The sequence below is a fragment of the Coregonus lavaretus genome, assembly GCF_964263955.1.
Source record: "Coregonus lavaretus genome assembly, chromosome: 23".
Taxonomy (NCBI): domain Eukaryota; kingdom Metazoa; phylum Chordata; class Actinopteri; order Salmoniformes; family Salmonidae; genus Coregonus; species Coregonus lavaretus.
The window spans coordinates 44569799-44592097 of NC_140010.1; the positions used below are offsets into that span (position 1 = coordinate 44569799).

The 22299-nt window shown below is 40.4% G+C and overlaps 1 protein-coding gene across 1 annotated transcript in view; it reads right to left on the reverse strand.

Annotated features, from left to right (window-relative positions):
• Positions 1-22299, reverse strand: part of myo10 (myosin X) — a 305921-nt gene that overhangs the window by 219770 nt on the left and 63852 nt on the right. The window contains exon 2 of the mRNA XM_084139801.1: positions 19721-19819. Within this exon, the coding sequence (XP_083995927.1) occupies positions 19721-19819 (99 nt within the window). The remainder of the gene's footprint in view (positions 1-19720; positions 19820-22299) is intronic.

Consider the following 22299-nt stretch of genomic DNA (forward strand, 5'->3'; position numbering starts at 1 on the left):
TTGCAATTGCAAATATGTTGTTTTGAAACCGAGAGCCCATTTTACATTTATTTGGATGTATCGTAATTTTGTGATGTCTTGAAAAAAAGGGGTCATTTTGTTAGATGGCTAACTGCTTCGTGCGATAACGCTGATTCAACCACTTAACCACTGGGTCTTTCTAAAAGTCTTTCTAAAACTCACAGAAACAACTGTGAGTGTTTTGGTCGTGCATTGAATGTCCAGATTTTTGTTCCAGCCCAGCACATGCACACCTGATTCAACTATTCAAGGGTTTGATGGTTGGTTGCGTAGTTGAATCAGGTCAGCTTTTGTTGGACAAAAAAAATGAAGCAAAAATGTGGAACACACAAAAACATGAAGGTTCCTCAAGGGTGCTTTGGGAAGAGTGATGGTTCTATGTGGAACCATACTGACCCAAACAACCCTTTGAGCCCTTCAATGGTTCTTACATTTACATTTACATTTTAGTCATTTAGCAGACGCTCTTATCCAGAGCGACTTACAGTTAGTGAATACATATTTTTTTTATACTGGCCCCCCCGTGGGAATCGAACCCACAACCCTGGCATTGCAAACGCCATGCTCTATCAACTGAGCTACATCCCTGCCGGCCATTCCCTCCCCTACCCTGGACGACGCTGGGCCAATTGTGCGCCGCCCATGAGTCTCCCGGTCGCGGCCGGCTGCGACAGAGCCTGGATTCGAACCAGGATCTCTAGTGGCACAGTTAGCACTGCGATGCAGTGCCTTAGACCACTGCGCCACTAAAAGAGTACTACATCCTCTTTTAGTGATGATTAAAATGTAGGGGTGGTGGCTCATTAGAATATTTTGGGGCGTGGTTTGCTCACAGCCCTTTTTGTGCAACCATGAGTGAAAGTGTCATTCCAGTTTATCTAATCTGTCACATGTTAAACATGTTATAGCCAGTGACAGTGTTGTGTGAAAGACTCACATGTGGCCATGTGTCAATTGTTATGTAATTCAGTGGTCCTCAATTCTCTCCTCAGGGACCCACAGCCATTCCTGAGCTAGAACACCTGATTCAACTTGCCAATAACCCCTGTAGGTCTAAGCCCTTTGATCGCAATATCTTCTAACATATGGAATTGTTTTAAGATGGTCATAACATTTATAATTTAGCCATTTGATTTTGAATTTTAGGACCCCTGTAGGTATTAAAAAGATATATAAAACAATTATTTGATGAAACATTGAATTAGGCCTTTACTGCTATAGCCCATAGAAACGCACAGAATAACACATTTATACATGGCAAAACAGACAGTCACCAAATAAATTATAAGGAATAAGGTTTTGAAGTGTCTGCCCTATATATGAGAGGTATATAAAATAATAATAATGTAGACCCATGTTTGGTCACGTTATTCGTGGCACATTTGACCCCCTATGCCATTTTTACAGACTGGTACTGGGTTACCTTCAGACGACTCCTCTGAAGCTTGAGTAGAGTAAAACAACCAACACCTTCGTACAGGAAACGCTAAGTATCTAGCATAAACACACAGGTAGCTATTCAATATTCAAAATAACGTCACCGTGTGACGGACGGGTGCGTCAATAATAATACCTATGGAATTATAACAATATAATATGACTAACCATTCTCCATTTAGGTTCTATAAAGAACCATTAAAAAGAGTTCTATACAGAACCAAAAAGGATGTAACGATAGCGGAACCCTTTTTGGTGCTTTATAGAACCTTTTTTTAAATAGTTCTTTACAGAACATTGGAAAAAGTTATTTATAGCACCATAAATGTTCCATTTAGAACCGTGTGAGCATGGTTCTTTATAGAACCTTCAAAAAAGGGTTCTATATAGCACCAAAAAGGGTTACACTATGGTTACAAGCCTTATTTGGCACTAATAGAACACTTTTTGTGTGTGTGTACTTATGAAGGCTTTTTGCATTGAACTGGAAAGTGTAACATGGTCCATATAAAAACTAGGCCTAAGTCATGAGAAGTGCTGCCACTGCCAAATCCTATGCTGTCTCAGCCTTTTACACAAAGCTCCAGATGGCAACACCATAACACCACAAGAGACTCCCTAATAAAATTGTCCGTCATTAACACTTAAACAATGAAAAAATTTTTTTTGTCCACATGAGTATCTTAAAAATTATGTCTAAACACTTTTTCTCAATAACTGACACACAGGTGCACACGCACGCAAGCACACACAGACACACACGTGGCTTGTCAACTGAGTAGCATTCAGCTTTAACTCTACAACGTCAATGCTCTGACAATGGAGCCAATGTCCAAAACGTGTTAGCCTTCATCTTTGTAAGGGAATATAGTATCAACAGCATAAACATGATTGTATTTTGTACAGAGTGGTGCCTACAAAGGTAGCTCACTCCAAAACAGACAAAGCATAAATACCCAATTCAAACTGCAAACATGGCTGTTAGCTCTCCAAGTCAACAAAATAGATTATTGTATGTTTCTCCTGACTGAAAGGCCAGGGTAATCCTGGGGCAAAGAGGAAGCACAAAGGACAGAGAAAGAGAGACGACACACATAAAAGGCATACCTAAAGTTTGTGTCCACCAGTGTGCTGTGCGCTATGGTTGAAATCAAGGACTTCTTTGTTTGAGAGGAATACCCCTTGTGTTGTGTTCCTGGTTGGGTGATGAGGTGTGTGTGTGTGTGTGCGCCCACTATCCCAAGGTTTGGTGTGTGTTGTATGTTTGTGTGTGTGTGCCCCCCACCCCAGGGTTTGGTGTGTGTGTGTGTGTGTGTGTGTGTGTGTGTACAGTTTACACACATACGTTAGAGTGGGGATTGTCCAGCACCAGAGAGCTTGGTGTTGTGTCCTGTCAGCGACCCCAGTAACCCTGGCACTCATTGTGACATTTCCATCAGGAGCCGTGAAGAAAGCTAGTTACTGTTCAACAAGTCAAACACATGTGACCCCCTCCTATGTGTTTCCCTCTTGTAATCCCCAGTATTCTGCCAGGGCTCATTGCTGCATTCTTAGGCCTTGCCTCTGTGAGACAAGGCCTAACGTCACAGATACGTCTCTCAGAGAAGGGTGGAGATTTAGATTAAGTTTAAGATTACATTAAAGGTGTTGTGTGTAAGTTTTTTTGTGCTATTTCCCCATGTTTTTTTAAGAATACTTACTAGTACTAAGCTTTTCAGGTGTTTCAATGGAATTACTGTACTGTATTTCGGTTACTTGATTTTTATAATGTAATACTCTTGGATATTTCAAATTATGTATTTTGGATGATATAGGTCATGCCGTTTCATTTATTTACATAATATAAAGCAACTGTGGGATGCGTGTGAGTGATAAGAGTTTCTGTTTGGAATTGTACACATGATGTCGCACCAGTCTGGATCTATTTACACACAACAATCTAACATGTGGGGTTAGCACTAAAGAGATGGTTAACCAATGTAAACACGCGTTTTATGGTCCTCAGTTGATAACAAAGAGAGATGTTAGGAATTTAACGGACCAATTTGGCAGTTCCCTTTTAAAACAGTTAAATTAGCCACCCACTGGACACAGACTGGTTGAATCAACATGGTTTCAACGTCATTTGTCAACCTATTGTGACGTGGAATCTATGTGGAAAACACATTTGGATTTGCAAAAAGTCATCAACCAGTACTGTTTTCATCTAATTTCAACCAGCATTTTAAACATTTAAAATTAGGGTAAAACTTAAACTTAAATACAATGACTTAACCTGACTAAGAAGTTGTTACATCAATCTATATAATTTCAACATAATCATCAGAACTATGTATACGTTGAAATTGTGTTAAAAAAACTCCACATACAAACATTACAAATCTTTTTCATCCTATATTAAATATTGGGTGGTTGAAATTATGTTGAATTTTATATTTGATTAGACATATTTTATTTGTATCAATGATTATCTTAAAAAGGTATGTTTGAATAAACGTCATTGTTTCAATGTCATGCCATCAACCTAAATAAAGAGGTACAGTATATTGAAATAAAATGTGAATCCACGGTCCAACATATCCTGCTTGAACAGTGACTCCTACTTCTATATGAGGAGTAATGCATTTCAGTGAGAACGAGCCTACCATCCAGATGCCTACTATGTACGCTGCTTGGCTTTGAAAACAAGCTGTATTCATTTCAGCTGAGCTATCATGTCAACACACTTAAACATTGATCAGCTTCCATACTCATTTGCATAGACTACCAAAATAACATCAATGGGGACACATTGGGAAAGAAAGTGTCAAACACAACGTAGCAGCCAAGTAGCCTACTATCTCTGGTGGTGAAACGGACAGCACTCTCCAAGGTGCTAATTAATGCAAAACATTTTAGACATCACTGCAGTATGCCAACATACTTGAGTATAGCTGCGGGGCTTACACAAGTCCGAATTTCAATGTACAGCAATATTTTTAGATGACACTGCAGAACACCCGCCATATGCACACATACTCATCTGTGGGGCTTACAAGACCCGAATTTCATATAATTTTCAAGACATCACTGTAGCAGTAGAACAAATATCACAATATCGGAATATAACTTCAAATAAAATAAATCAATGTAGGCTACAGCAGGACACACATATGATAATATATAGGCCTCCTGCCTATGTGATAATATGAAGCACATTTTCAGATTACAAACTTGTTCTGTGCTGTGAAGGTAAAGGAAAAAAAATGTCCTACCTTAGTTTTCAAAACCTCCCACAATGACTCACCCAATGTCAAGTCCATTTAACTCCTGAGAGTCAATTTCTTGCTCAAAGCCATTAGCAGGCATGTGGCTGTGATGTTTAGCCTCCTTCTAAGGCTGTTCTGAAGACTCTGGCTGTAGTGTCTATATTTTTTTTCATTTTGAGTGTTAACCTGGGTTCCTCTTTAGCCTTGTCTACAAGGCTTGCTGCCACCAAACGCACCTTGGTTCAGGCATGTTCAAAAACCTTTTTTTCTGAGGGCTCTTTGATGTTTAAAAAAGATAAAAAGTCTGATGCATAAGATGTTCATTTACTGTACATTCCACCCACCCTTTTGCTAGTTTAATCCCTCCAGTAATTTCTAGACCGAAGCTCCCTACCTTTTTGCATGTTGTACAGCCCAACTTTGAATTCTGCATGACAAGCTAGGGGTTATTCGCTTGCTTGTTCTTGAACTGCAAATTGCACCTGCTCCGTCGGTGGATGCACTGCCCCCCTCACCCCAGCTCCCCGTCTCCCTCTCCCGCTGAGTCTGACTTGCTAGTAGGCCTACTAGCTAGTGGAGGTGCCAGTGGTGATGCTGAACTGGCGGGATTAGCATCGCCATCAGGAACAGTTTGCCCCTCACTACTCTCTTCCGACACTGACAGTTTTCTGGATCGTTCTGGGTTCGATTCACCATCTTTCTCTGGATTTTTGGACTTGAAAAATGTCTAACTCGATTGCCTTTTCTTATACATTTTTTTGATTTGGCTTTCCCACAATTCAAATTCAGTAGGGAGACGACTAGACTAGGCCACGTGACGTGATTACGTAGGGACCTCTTCACTAGCTGACCACCACTACCAAGACCTGTGTCAAAATCAGTTACTTACCCCAATGGCCATCCCCATAACCTCTATGTACAAATAAGAGAGCAGGTCTGGAATCAGTGTTGCAGGTTAGGATGATTACATAGAAGGATCATCGCGCTTTTAGGCAACTTGATTTAATGCTGATCACTTTTATTAGAATGTCTACCGTGCGAACAGTGAAATAATTAATAAATCATGCCGCGAGAGGTACCGCATCTGGGCAAATAGGTGCCGGAACAAACAAAGTCAAATTAAGCACTGAATAACATTAAATAGTTGAAAGCAACTACTCTAACTTTTTTTACACAAGTTGTATGTGAAAGTAAATTTGGAGTGAGGTTGGGTTTATGTAGGCTACATTGACATCTGATTTGCCCAAAGGACACCATCATCAAGTAGCTACAGTGGCTTGTGAAAGTATTCACCCATCTTGGCATTTTTCATATTTTCTTGCCTTACAACCTGGAATTAAAATGGATTTTTGGGGGGGTTGTATCATTTGATTTACACAACATGTCTACCACTTTGAAGATGCAAAATATTTTTTTATTGTGAAACAAACAAGAAATAAGACAAAAAAACTGAAAATCATTGTCGACCCTTCCCACCCCGGTCACTCCCTCTTCCAAAAATTATCCTCTGGCAGGCGGTTCAGGTCAATCATGACCAAAACCTCCCACCACCTGAACAGGCTGTGGCCCTCACCAACCGGCCATCTGGCCCATAAAGACTAAAGGACTATGCACGCTATGCTGCACACCACATCAAGCCATCTCCGAACTGCACACAAAGAAACTGTGCTATACTGCATTTGCACTCTGTTAATCTCTCTGCATTTATATATATTCATATTGATACTGTAAATGTGTACATCCACTGCTCATTCTCTTATGGCTCTATGCTCACTCTACCTAGTTGTATATAATGTATCTAAACTGTTTAAACTCTGCTGACTGTATTCTATCTCTAAATGTTGTCTATCACTAGCAGCACCATATTAACAAGTAAAATTCTGAGTATGTGTAAATGTACTTGGCGAATAAAGGTGATTCTGATTCTGATATAAGTGTCTTCGAAATATAAAACATATAGCTACACTTAAAAAATATATATAAAACACTGAAGCACTGTATTGCCACTCCAAACTTTTTGCTTCCTACTTCCTGGTCACGTGATACGGCACACTGCCCATGAGGCACAGTGTTAAGCTGAGCGACAGATGCTAGCGTAAGTAAATCTCTCCCGGACAAAGCTATTAGACACTGCTACGACTACTAATTCAATTACTGTAGTTTTGTTTTAAACTGGATGAGTGAAGAAAGTGACGATGAAACCACGATGAAATAATACACTTATTAACCAAAAACTTGTTTTATATTATATGATTCTTTAGCATTTATAGCCCCTGCGCTAGACCTTTGGTCTAGTGGTCTGTTGAAATGCCATAGACATTTCAACATTTGATGTGCAAATAAAACAAATTGAAATAATAGGCAAAACATATACACTTTGCCTTTGGGGATTGTATATGGTTTCAGACCCACTAACTTATCCCATTCTTTAAAATGAACTAGACAGATAACTGCACTGGTGTTCCCCATCACTACTCTCATCATCAAAAGCACCAGGTGGTTCGAGTCACTATTCATATTTCCCTGTATTGTTCTCAACTCAACTCATAAGAGACTGTCTCCACTGTCAAAAGGGCTGAAACTTGATCAAGAGAGAGGGCTACATGACCTGGTGCACACTTCAAACCCCCCTCCGAGACCAAAACCATCTTACCCCTGAAACACTTTGACAGTTGCCATGACAATGATGAACCTACTAGGCCCCCTAGGACTGCTCCAACCCACATATGCGCACGCACGCACACACGAACGAGCACGCACACAAACACACACACAAACACAGACACAGACACACACACACACTTTTGCTTGTTATCTATTAAACTAAAAACTACTCTGGGTCTACATGAGGACTACTGGCTTTGTTTTTGGGGTTGTTTAGGTAAGGGAGTGAGCGTGTAGACAGGGGTGGGTGCCGCTGGGATAAGAGTGTGCTTGAACAAGCCCCAGCTGAACAACATCTGCTCCAGGAGCAGGGCTGTTTCGCCAATGATCAGTGAACAACAGGTGTCACTGCTTTTGTGTTGCCCGGGTACCACGAACAGGCGGCCGGCGGAGAACAATCTCCTCTCCCCCTCCTGCCGCCCACCCCCCACTAGCTGAAGATCCTTCTGGATTATACCTGCACCACTCCTCATTTCCTTCTTCTCTCCCGCCCTCTTTTCAACCCACCCCATCCCCCTCTCCTCCAATCATCTCATTACCCTGTAAGAGAGCAACAAGATCCCATCTCTAACAATAACAGTAACTCACTCCTCATCCTCAGGTTACACTGGTCCATACCGATCTAGTTACTGTAGATCCGCTTTCAGTTTTAATGCCCCCCATTCTTGGAATAGCCTGCAGAACTCCTCACATCTTGATTCCCTGGTGCCGCCAGGCCAGTTTAAATCTCTAGAATTAGATGTGTTCAATAAGAGTTGCAGTTGTTTTGATTGAATAAAGACATTGTTGTGATTGTAATGTAGAAAATTGTAACATATATACACTCAAAAGTTTTAGAAAAACTAATTCAAGGGTTTTTCTTAATTTTTACTGTTTTCTATATTATAGAATAATAGTGAAGACATCAAAACTATGAAATAACATATATGGAATCATGTAGTAACCAAAACAGTGTTAAACAAATCAAATCAAAATATATTTGAGAATTGAGATTCTTCAAATAGCCACCCTTTGCCTTGATGACAGCTTTGCACACTCTTGGCATTCTCTCAACCAGCAACTTTCACTGGGGACAGGGGGGACATGCAGTATATTATAACAATCAGTGAATGGATACAAAGTTCCATCTTGAGTTGATCGGTAGGATACAGTCTGGGACCTGGGAATAATGGTCTTTCAATTATTGACCCATTGATTCTATTCTTGGATAATATAATGTATAAATGTACACCAAGGTAATTCTTCATCATGCCTCATCTGAGCAGGATCAGATGGTAACAGGGGTCTCAGCAGGGTCAGGCAACTAGGGAAGACCAGTCTGTGACAGTGCTGAGGTGATCTTTTGCAGATACAACACTTTATTATCTCAGTGCAGCAAACACTGGACAAGCCAGAAGCATCAAAGATTGAAACTACTTTCAGGCAGTCTGACAAACCTCTAAAGTAGATTTACAAACTGTATCAAGGGTTAATAGAGGCTTTTCCCGATGACACAAAACATGTAAAACAAAAATGTGAGGAAGACCTGGGAAACACTATTAAGATATGTTTGAATGCCCAGTTCATACAGTGCATTCAGAAAGTATTCAGACCCCTTAACTATTTCCACATTTTGATACGTTACAGCCTTATTCTAAAATGAATTAAATAAATAAAAATCCTCAGCAATCTACACACAACACCCCATAATGACAAAGCAAAAAACGGCTTTGCACATTTATTAAAAATAAAAAACAGAAATACCTTGCAAAAGTATTCATCCCCCTGGGTGTTCTTCCTATTTTGTTGCATTACAACCTGTAATTTAAATGGATTTTTATTTGGATTTCATGTGATGGACATACACAAAATAGTCCAAATTGGTGAAGTGAAATGAAAAAAATAACTTGTCTAAAAAAATTATAGAAAATAAATAACGGAAAAGTGGTGCGTAAATATGTATTCACCCCCTTTGCTATGAAGCCCCTAAAAAAGATCTGGTGCAACCAATTACCTTCAGAAGTCACATAATTAGTTAAATAAAGTCCACCTGTGTGCAATCTAAGTGTCACATGTTCTATCACATGATCTAAGTATATATACACCTGTTCTGAAAGGCCCCAGAGTCTGCAACACCACTAAGCAAGGGGCACCACCAAGCAAGCGGCACCATGAAGACCAAGGAGCTCTCCAAACAGGTCAGGGAAAAAGTTGTGGAGAAGTACAGATCAGGGTTTGGTTACAAAAAAATATCTGAAACTTCATTATTATCCATTATTAAAAAATTGAAAGAATATGGCATCAGAACAAACCTGCCAAGAGAGGGCCGCCCACCAAAACTCATGGACCAGGCAAGGAGGGCATTAATCAGAGAGGCAACAAAGAGACCAAAGATAACCCTGAAGGAGCTGCAAAGCTCCACAGTGGAGATTGGAGTATCTGTCCATAGGACCACTTTAAGTCGTACACTCCACAGAGCTGGGCTTTGCGGAAGAGTGGCCAGAAAAAAGCCATTGCTTCAAGAAAAAAATAAGCAAAAATGTTTGGTGTTTGCCAAAAGCCATGTGGGAGACTCCCCAAACATATGGAATACGTTTTCTGATCAGATGAGACTAAAATGTAGCTTTTTGGCCATCAAGGAAAATTCTATGTCTGGTGCAAACCCAACACAGTGAAGCATGGTGGTGGCAGCATCATGCTGTGGGGATGTTTTTCATCGGCAGGGACTGGGAAACTGGTCAGAATTGAAGTAATGATGGATGGCGCTAAATATAGGGAAATTCTTGAGGGAAACCTGTTTCAGTCTTCCAGAGATATGAGAACTACAGGGCTACAGGACAATAGGCAAGCAGCTTGGTGAGAAGGCAACAACTGTTGGCGCAATTATTAGAAAATGGAAGAAGTTCAAGATGACGGTCAATCACCCTTGGTCTGGGGTTCCATGCAAGATCTCACCTCGTGGGGCATCAATGATCATGAGGAAGGTGAGGGATCAGCCCAGAACTACACGGCAGGACCTGGTCAATGACCTGAAGAGAGCTGGGACCACAGTCTCAAAGAAAACCATTAGTAACACACTACGCCGTCATGGATTAAAATCCTTCAGCACACGCAAGGTCCCCCTGCTCAAGCCAGCGCATGTCCAGGCCCGTCTGAAGTTTGCCAATGACCATCTGGATGATCCAGAGGAGGAATGGGAGAAGGTCATGTGGTCTGATGAGACAAAAATAGAGCTTTTTGGTCTAAACTCCACTCGCCGTGTTTGGAGGAAGAAGAAGGATGAGTACAACCCCAAGAACACCATCCCAACCGTGAAGCATGGAGGTGGAAACATCATTCTTTGGGGATGCTTTTCTGCAAAGGGGACAGGACGACTGCACCGTATTGAGGGGAGGATGGATGGGGCCATGTATCGTGAGATCTTGGCCAACAACCTCCTTCCCTCAGTAAGAGCATTGAAGATGGGTCGTGGCTGGGTCTTCCAGCATGACAACAACCCGAAACACACAGCCAGGGCAACTAAGGAGTGGCTCCGTAAGAAGCATCTCAAGGTCCTGGAGTGGCCTAGCCAGTCTCCAGACCTGAACCCAATAGAAAATCTTTGGAGGGAGCTGAAAGTCCGTATTGCCCATCGACAGCCCCGAAACCTGATGGATCTGGAGAAGGTCTGTTTGGAGGAGTGGGCCATAATCCCTGCTGCAGTGTGTGCAAACCTGGTCAAGACCTACAGGAAACATATGATCTCTGTAATTGCAAACAAAGGTTTCTGTACCAAATATTAAGTTCTGCTTCTCTGATGTATCAAATACTTATGTCATGCAATAAAATGCAAATGAATTACTTAAAAATCATACAATGTGATTTTCTGGATTTTTGTTTTAGATTCCGTCTCTCACAGTTGAAGTGTACCTATGATAAAAATTACAGACCTCTACATGCTTTGTAAGTAGGAAAATCTGCAAAATCGGCAGTGTATCAAATACATGTTCTCCCCAATGTATATGTATATATATATTGCGAGATCAATTACATTGATGGAAGTTACTATCTTCAATATTAAAGCTGATCTAGACATTGAAAAACAAGATTATTTGGTTTGATGAAACCAAGATTGGACTCTTTGGCCTGAATGCCAAGCGTCATGTCTGGAGGAAATCTGTCCCCATCCCTACGGTGAAGCATGGTGGTGGCAGCATCATGCTATGGGGATGTTTTTCAGTGGCAGGGCCTGGGAGACTAGTCAGGATTGAAGGAAGGATGAACGGAGCAAAGTACAGAGAGATCCTTGACGAAAACCTGCTCCAGAGCACTCACGACCTCAGACTGGGGTGAAGGTTCACCATTCCAACAGGACAATGACCCTAAGCACACAGCCAAGATAACACAGGAGTGGCTTCGGGACAAGTCTCTCAATGTCCTTAAGTGGCCCAGCCAGAGCCCGAACTTGAACCCGATCGAACATCTCTGGAGAGACCTGAAAAAAATTGTGCAGCGACACTCCCCATTCAACCTGACAAAGCTTGAGATGATCTGCAGAGAAGAATGGGAGAATCTCCCCAAATACAGGTGTGCCAAGCTTGTACCGTCATACCCAAGAATACTCGAGGCTGTAATCGCTGCCAAAGGTGCTTCAACAAAGTACTGAGTAAAGGGTCTGAATACTTATGTAAATGTGATATTTCCAGGTTAAATTTTTTTTTAAATTGCAAACATTTCTAAAAAGCTGTTTTTGCTTTGTCATTATGGGGTATTGTGTGTAGATTGATGTGTAGATTGAAAAAAAACAATGTAATACATTTTAGAATAAGGCTGTAACGTAACAAAATGTGGAAAAAGTCAAGAGGTCTGAATACTTTCCGAATGCACCGTATAATCTCAGACATAAATTACTGCAGTTTAAGACCATCCATAAAACACACTACAGTATATGCCAGTGAAACTGAATATCATGCACTCAGAAATGTAATTCCTCTGCTGAAGGTGTAAAACACAAAAGTAGACATATTTGCATGTTATGATCTTGTGAACGCTGGCTGAATTCTGGCAAAGAGTATGTTCTTTTATCTCAGCATGTCTTCAGATTCTCCCTTCTCCCTGTTTTTGTTTGTTTGGAAATGTTGATACTGGAGACTTTTATCAGAATAAACTGTGTAACCTAGCATTTATAGAGGCTAAGAAATGCATTGCCATTAATTGGAAGGTTGGTTATCCTCCCACAATGTCACGATGGATGGCAGAAATGTCAAGTTATGTATCACTAGATTTGATTCATTACAAGATTAAGGGTATACTGTTCAACTTTCATAAGGTCTGGGTGCCTTTTATGGAATACTGTAAGACAAAATGGGTCTGTTTTGAAAACATGAGATTTGTTTCGTCCAGCAGTCTTATTTGCGCCTGTCTCGTGGACTAATCCATTGAGAAGGCCGCAGGGATGACACGGTCCAAGAATATGGGGATTGTAGCTCAGATGCACAAGGCACGTCTCTCTCCAGAATGCGCTCTCTCCCACCATTTCGTGGGTATTCATTGTCTCATAACTTCCTCATGTGCATTGTTTGCTGTGTCTATCAATTCCCCATTATATATATATCACCAGTAGTAGCCTATATTTGCGGATAATTCCCATAATTTCTAATCTGCAATGTTTGTTTGGTTATGGTTATTCCTTTAATGCATTCAATGTATTATCAGGGCCTAAAATTTACTTTTTGTTTTTTTACCAGCCAAAATATTTTCTCCAGCTAAAATTACATCAACAAAAAAAATAAAAAATTATGAGCATGCTTTGTAATGTTTCAAAAACAATAAATGTATTACTAGTAAGAACTAATGCGGTATATTGTTTAATTTAAGTTTTTTTGTGACCTGAGCCTTTTAACCAAAATATCACAGATGAGACAAACATTTTCACCTGCCCCTTTAAGGGCGGGAGGTTACTGTGGTAACGCGACTGGAGAGTCATGTGCCTGTGAGATTTAGAGTCTGACTAGTAGCTGCATTGTCTTCTCTTCCCTAGCAGTTGAAACTCAAACATTGAAAAACAACCTAGCTTGTGAACAAAACAATGTAAATAGCCAAGAAACACAAGGACAACGTCTCACTTCAGTAGACTTTCATTTCAAATAAATGAAATGAAATAAACTGTTATGCCTGTGCACTTCTAAAAATGAATCTTTCACTCAGCTCTCCACATGCGCACAGCCCCTATCCAGGCAGTGTTGCAGCTCGAGGTGGGATAGGCAATAGGATTTGTAGTTCGTTGACTTTACCAACGGCAGAAATACTTTGACAACAGCTACTGCAGCATTTACTTTGCTATAAATTAGATCATACTTGACTATTTCTATTCACAAATGTGAGTGAAATGCTCGCACTGTGGAGCCCTGACCACCCGCCAAGGTGGCTGGTGAAATGGACATCTTACCCCCAATGCCAAAATCTACCCACATTTTGCAGGTCATTTTAGGCCCTGTATTATTATTACAGTCATTTACATTTCTCATTTTCGTAGTGGACATGTGTTTTGCAGAACTCACAACCTATGCTACACTTGTGAGTAATTTTTTAAAGTTTATTTCATTGCATTTATGAGTTTTGTCAATGTATTAATTGTCTTTTGTTTGAAACGCTCCTGTCAATGTTGAGTAAGGACACGCACCTGTTTATGCATATAGAAGTAGGACTAGTCTATATGGCCTGCACACAAATGTAGGCCTATAAATGTGCCCATTTGGGGATATCTGATAGTATTTCTCATTGTCTTAACTAACCACCACTAATGAGCTGTGAAGCTCTTCACCTCAAGCAGCAAGTAAACAAAGTCTGTTTTTAGAATCTATTGAGAATGACAATAATTCCTCAAAGTATTTGAACAATATTTCCAGCTCTCTCCGTTGCAATAACCACTCCTCATGAAAGGGAAAATGTAATGCTCTGATCCAGTGGAAATGTCATAAAATACCTGATTACTTCTTATCCCTTGCACAAATAGCTTCCAGCTGGCACGGGAATATTGTTGTTTAACCACAGACAATGATTTTGAGATACAAACTATATTATAAATGAAATTAAACTGTTCCATGAAAATCTGCATATGAAAATCATAATTGGCACTCAGATTGGTAGAAATGGTAAGATAAATTGGCACTCCAAATGGAAAAGGTTGCAGATCGCTGGTGTAGCCTATTACCGGCAACTTCAGGAGCATAACAGCAGAATCTGCAAAGGACAGCAGCAGCAGCAATCGATTGGTCGAAAGAAATGACTTCTCTTGGTCAACCAATTTTTTGTTGTTGGGGACAGCCCTGGTAGAAATGCAGGAAATGAGCTTTAGATGCCCAAAACAATTCTGAGATAGGACCCCCAGACCCACCGCCAGGTTATGTCCCCCCCACATCTAAAACCAAAGTTGCCCCCCTGTGTTATACACCAGTACAATATTCTTTACAACTCTGTTCCATGGTAAGGAACAGACACAAACAATACCCATATTCTTACTGTGCTTCATTTCTTCTGTCAAACAGACAATGCCAATATAATTGACCTAAATCATATACCCCAGCAGAGTGCCTGTGACCTCTTTATATCATATCTACCAACTAAACCGCTCTCCGTGTGAGTCAACCTGACAGCAGTGAGACACCGTAAGCCCTTAAAGGGATTGACCGTGAAACACTGCCTTGTGTTGAGCCAAGACTGATTTTAAACCTACCAACACATATTGACACAAGCCATGACACTGGTTAATGGCCTTGAGGCCATTGTCGGATAGACAATGTTTAACGTTTTACTACAGTGAGCTAAAACAGGGTCACAGAGTGTTTCTTGGTAGTCTTAAACAAATCTACTTTGAAAGAAAACAGATGCTTATGGGCTTGTAAAAAATGGAGGCTGTTCTGAGGGCAAAAGAGGGTACAACTCAATATTAGGAAGGTGTTCCTAATGTTTTGTACACTGTGCATATGCTACTTTACTCTTTTGTACTGAACTATACTCTTCTTGACTTTACTGTACTGTTCTGTGTTGTACTATAGTCTACTGAGCTCTACTGTGCTGTACATTCTTGTCCAAACTTGCGAAACATAAACGTCTATGATTGGTTCAGATTTGGTCCAGTCCGGACCAACCAAATTCGGTCGTTTGGTGGCGGAGCTCATAAAATAATAGACATTGTGTAGAATAATAACCAAATATGCAAAGGAGGATATTGCATATTTCTACCTTTGTGTACCTATTTAAGATACATCACCATGAAGAGAATTACATTAATATCCATAAGTATGCATTTCTGTGTAGTACAGATCGGGGACCCATGATTAAATTCAGTTACCACAATTCTGTTACTGTGTGTAAGTCCACTTCAATAACCAAAATATATTATTTTTTCTCAAGGTGTCATGTAATAGCTAACACCCCATTCTTTCTGCAGACCTCTTTGAATCTTAATTTGGAACAGATATTGATGTTTTTGGAAAAAGTGGTCACAAACTGAGCAAGATTTTATCGAAATTCTGTTACTCAACTTTGCATCTGCACAGTTTTCCAGTAAATGTGCTTTTGTAAAAGAAAAGAGCTGTATGCCTAAATTGTTTAACCTGTAGCCAAGGTTTTGTAGCCTAGGTTATATAGTAAATCATGGCTGGCATTGGTTACAATCTGCCACAATAGCAATGTGCCAACTATATGAGGGGACAGTAGGCCTAGTTGGACAAGGATATCTTAATGTGCACATGACAGAAGTTAAATGTAAACATTAATTATTTAATGGAAAAAATGCACTGACAAATAAATATGTGACTAAAATGACTGTGAATAAAACTAGACAAAAATTGTCCTGAGTTTTAGTAACTAAAACTAAGAAGGATGAAATGACTAAAATGGGACTAAGACTAAAATGTATTTTAGTCATAAAGACTAAAACTACATCTAAAATATCTGACAAAATTAACACTGGTTTAAAGGGGAAGTTTAGAATTTTACAACTTGATGTTAGATCTTTCCTCACCCTGAAAGTAGTACATTGGCCAGGAGAAACCATGGTTTGGTATTCTGTAAATAGCCACTACAAACTTCTGCTAACTTTATCCACATTAGCTAAAAATCAAATGGGAGTGATAGGGGCATGTGTGCAATTATCAGCAATTAATGGCCAAATCAACTGAAATCAATTCAAATCAACTCCATAATTGGTTTGATGTTACAAAGGTGTTTTGGCCATTAATAAAAAGGCAAACACATGCCTTTATCACTTCCATTGATTGTTAGCTAGTGGTGGCTAAAGTTTGCCGAAGTTTGTAGTTGCTGTTTAAAGAAAACAGAAATACTTCTCTTTAGTAACAGCTACTTTCAGAGTTGAAATCCATTGAATTTACATCATAGGACATTAATTTGGACATAGGATCTAATAAGACATATTTTCTATTCATGAGAAAGATTCAAATTCGACACGCAATAAATTCCCTGCCCTGGTCAGAGTGGAGTTGTTGGAGTTCCTGACTTAGGAGGAGGATTAATATAAGGATGCCCATTATTAACCTTAATCTCCAACACTATGGTGTCGGCAGGTCTCCTGACCTGGACACTGTGCTGCCCAGAACATCTGTAAATATCTCCCGATGTGATGCAGTTTGACCAAATCGAACTCTGCCCCATGCACACCACAAGACTATGTATTTGTATTTGTATTTATGGAGGTTCCCCATTAGCCGCTGGCAAGGCAGTAGCTACTCTTCCTGGGGTCCAAACAAATTAAGGCAAAAAATTAAATAAAACAGTTAATATAACACTATTACACCACTACATATCTACAATACAACATTTATAATACCACCATACATACAGTACCAGTCAAATGTTTGGACACACCTACTCATTCAAGGGGTTTCTATATTTTTACTATTTTCTACATTGTAGAATAATAGTGAAGACATCAAAACTATGAAATAACACATATGAAATCATGTAGTAACCAAAAAAGTGTTAAACAAATCAAAATATATTTTAGATTCTTCAAAGTAGCCACCCTTTGCCTTGATGACAGCTTTGCACACTCTTGGCATTCTCTCAACCAGCTTCATGAGGTAGTCACCTGGAATGCATTTCAATTAACAGGTGTGCCTTCTTAAAAGTTAATTTGTGCAATTTATTTCCTTCTTAATGCATTTGAGCCAATCAGTTGTGTTGTGACAATGTTCAAATTCGACACGCAATAAATTCCCTGCCCTGGTCAGAGTGGAGTTGTTGGAGTTCCTGACTTAGGAGGAGGATTAAGATAAGGATGCCCATTATTAACCAAGGGTATACAGAAGATATCCCTATTTGGTAAAAGACCAAGTCCATATTATGGCAAGAACAGCTAAAATAAGCAAAGAGAAACGACAGTCCATCATTATTTTAAGACATGAAGGTCAGTCAATACGGAACATTTCAATAACCTTTAATGTTTTTTCATGTGCAGTCGCAAAAACCATCAAGCGCTATGATGAAACTGGCTCTCCTGTCGGCGCGATGTACTGAGAAGCCAGATGGCTGTATGGACAGTGACAGTATATCCCAAGAGAGTCATGTTTCCGTGAAACAGAGTATGTTGCAATCCCTGATGTCTCTCTGGAAAGCAACCCTTGCCCTGATCTCGTCAACTTTGTTGTCTAGGGACTGGACATTAGCGAGTAATATACTCGGAAGCGATGGGTGGAGTGCGCGCCTCCTAAGTCTGACTAGAAGACCGCTCCGGCTCCCTCTCCTCCGGCGGTGTTGTTTTGGGTCGGCCTCTGGAATCAGTTCAAATTCCCTGGGTGGTGCGGACAAAATATTCGCTTCGGGAAAGTCGTATTCCTGGTCGTAGTGCTGGTTAGTTGAAGCCGCTCTGATATCCAATAGTTCTTCCCGGCTGTATGTAATAACACTTAAGATTTTCTGGGCTAACAATGTAAGAAATAATACATAAAAAAACAAAATACTGCAAAGTTTCCTAAGGACTAGAAGTGAGGCAGCCCTCTCTGTCGGCGCCAGAGTAGCGGAATGACATTTGCTTCCCTCTAGGCCTGAGGGCACACACTTTCCTTTAGGCTTAGATTGAAGAGATGACAAATAGGAGTAGTACTATTGTGGCATTGGTAGCCAGTTGAGCTAAAGCCTGATCGAATCCCAGAGCTGACAAGGTAAAAATCTGTCGTTCTGCCCCTGAGCAAGGCACTGTTCCCTGGGCGCCGATGACGTGGATGTCGAATAAGGCAGCCCCCCGCACCTCTCTGATTCAGAGGGGTTGGGTTAAATGCGGAAGACACATTTCAGTTGAAAGCATTCAGTTGTACAACTGAGTAGGTATCCCCCTTTCCCTTTCTTGAGGTTTCAGTCAAGGTGAATCCTCACGCAAGCATGGTTCTCTGACCCACCTCCGTTACAGTGGCTAAATTGGTTGCCAGGGCTGTGTCAACTTGAGTGTTAGTTGTTTGTCAGGGCTGTGTCAACTTCAGTGGCATCAATTCTCTCTTTTAAAGGTGTTGTTAGCAACTGACCTCCAAGCAGTCAAACCCAACAGCCTTAATCACACACAACAACAGTGTTTCGAGTTGTGGGTAAGTGTAACCCAAAGTACACACTAAAACACAGGGGTGTTCAAAGTGACCCTACAGAGTGTTTAAGAAGCAGTAAACCTGGCATTTCAAGAGCCTGTCCACAGCGTTTTATGGGTGTATCAGCCTGCCCTACCAGTATGCTCTTCCCTGTATGCTGGTTGCCTCCTCTGTAGTGCTCATCATCAAACCATTGTTAGTTGAAGACTGGCTTCAAAAGCAAACACAACTGTCATGTGAGAAAAACACTCTTTAAGTAGCATGTATGGAGTTTTATAGGCATAGTCCTACTAAGTGTCCAGCCTTTATCTGAGTCCTTTCCAGGACCATCCACTTTAGAGGAATCATGCTTTATATGTTGCAACAATTTTTATTTTATTTTATTCCGGTCTGAATATTCCTTAAACATGGTTGGTCATTTTGGCCTTAGAATTTCAAATACCATTGAAGTTAATTTGATTTTGCGCTTTGACCCCTAAACAAACTACAAACCAGTCTACCCCTTGTTTTCACAATATATGGAACAAAGCGGTAAAAAAGGAGAGGTCTAAAAGTCACTTTACATGAGAGGTTACCAGATTCTGAAATGACATTACATTTGCCTCTGTTGTGCTACCAGATACTTTCAATGCAGGCAAGGTTGGGAAAAGGGGGATCCCAACCCATAAATACAGAAATCTGGCAACCCCAAAAGCAGGCGAGCACATTCTTGAGGTGTCGCCAGATTTGTATTGTAACTTACTTGGGTGAATAGGGAGTCATTTTGTCTTTAAAAGGGGAGTGTTATGGTCTTACCTGTCCATATTCAGTAGTGAAAACCACCACGCCTCCAGAGCAAGAGGACACAGTGCTGGGGAGGTACTGTTCTTCCTCACGTAACCACACACGGGTGCCCTGTAAAAAGAGACAAAATAGACATTTACTATTTATTAGTATTTATTTTTGTAACTTTATTTTAGCAGGGAGTCACCATTGAGACTAGTGTCTCTTTTTAAAGGGAGCCCTGCATTTACAATTTCATAGAACAAAAAAATCTAATACAATAGATAGAATAAAGTCAAATACAGCCCTGTATATAGCCTCCTTACCCTGTATATAGCCTCCCTACCCTGTATATAGCCTCCCTACCCTGTATATAGCCTCCCTACCCTGTATATAGCCTCCCTACCCTGTATATAGCCTCCCTACCCTGTATATAGCCTCCCTACCCTGTATATAGCCTACCTACCCTGTATATAGCCTACCTACCCTGTATATAGCCTCCCTACCCTGTATATAGCCTCCCTACCCTGTATATAGCCTCCCTACTGTTATTTTATTTTACTGCTGCTCTTTAATTATTTTCTATTTTCTATTTTTTACTTATCTATTTTTTACTTAACAAAGGGTAACTCTTTGTCTGAGAGTCAAACTGAGGGCAGTGGATCGCTCTTGGCAAATATTGCCTCTATAAGCTCTTATATAGGACCAGTTTTCCATATCCCAAGTGTAGCTTTGGCATCAGGAGGTGAATAGCTAAAGAGACCTCCGATCAGCTTGAATAAAAAATATGACAACAGTAGTATTTTACATACTTTTACTTCTGTTCATATATACCCAGTAAAAATTTGTGTCCAGAGGGTTGCCAGTTCCAAGTTGGGCACACAGGGGGGAAAAAACAACTTGAGTAATTAGTAATTATCCAGCTGTAAAGATGTGAATGTTCACTAAACCAAAAAAGCACAAAACCTCTAGGTCACATTAGATAGAAGCCTCTTTTGAAGCTAGGTTCCACCACAATCGTCCACGCTCAGTAAAGGCCTAAATAAACAAAAATGTTTACTGCTCTCCTGAGTGTGCTAAAGTGTGCCCCAGGTATAAACCTCCTGTAACCTGAATCCGCAATACGTTTCCCAGTTCCGGACAGCTGTGACCCTATTGGCTCTAAGGGAAAGGTCAACGCTATGCAGAGAGGTCAATGCAGCTGCCTGTCAAAAGCGATTAGTCATTAGCCGCTGTGACATACATGGGAGTTTTTGATAATGAGCATTCCGTGTAAGGGGGTTCAGAAGTTCAAAGCTGCAATGTGTAAATGAAGAGTTTCATTCCAAAATGCTATATATCCATTTTCAGAAATGTTGGTAAATTAGCTTTATTGTTTAAAGAAATTATGAAGCAACTGAAAGTCACTGAACCCCCAAGCCATAAGACTGCTGAACAATTAATCAAATGGCCACCCGGACGATTTACATTAACACTTTAGCTTTATTTTTACACTGCTGTTACTCACTGTTTATTATATATGCATAGTCACTTTACCCCTACCTACATGTACAAATTCCCTCGACTAACCTGCACATTGACTCGGTACCGGTACTCCGTGTATATAGCCTTGTCATTGTTATTTTATTGTGTTACTTTTTTACTTTATTTGTTACTTTAGTTTATTTATTAAATATTTTCTTAACTCTAATAATATGACCACTATCAGTCAGGCAGTCAAGAATGTCATATCTTTGAATTAAATGAAAGTGAATGCATGCCGTTCTTTTTTCTCCTTTTTTTTTTTTAGCTCAAGCCGTCCTCTTGCAGTTCCCCCCTGCCCCTGAAGAGAGTAGCTTTTGACCCCCCCCAAATGTGTTTCTTCATGAAATATACCAAACCAAATAACCAGGTGCGCCATATTCATTAGTGTGACCGGCTAATGTTAATGAGAAAAACATACCGTGCTTTTTGAAGAATGCATTGGCAAGGGCCAGGGGGCCCCCCCTATTGAACCGGGCCAATGATTGACCCCTGACCCATATGCCCTACATCTGACTGACTAGGATGACTAGCCGAGTTCTGTCTGAAGCGGCACCTGACTGAGAAGAGAAGAAAGGAAGCGAGAGAAGAGAGAGAGAGTTAGAGAGATAAAAAGAGGGATTCTAGCTGTGCCCCCTTCACCTACCCACCCACCCAGCCACCCACCAACCCACACACACATAGGTTGCATGTCTACCCTGTCAGCAGTGTATCAATGGAGAGCAGTATGTTGTTCTAAACCCTCGACAGACTCCCGCTGAAGAGAGAAACACACACGTTAGAAGAACAAGGGATCACCTAGGAAGAGATAAATCCGGACTACAGGGTGAAACTCATAAAGGAACTCATCTTTCGATCTGAGAAATGTGACTGATTAACTTTATTCATAGCGATAGGATTTAGAGATTTCCATAATTTCTTAACTTTAGCTATTTAAGTATTTTACACTGAGTGTACAAAACATTAAGAGCACCTACTCTTTCCATGAATAGACTGATCAGGTGAATCCAGGTGAAAGCTATGATTCCTTATTAATGTCACTTGTTAAATCCACTTCAATCAGTGTAGCTGAAGGGGAGGAGACAGGTAAC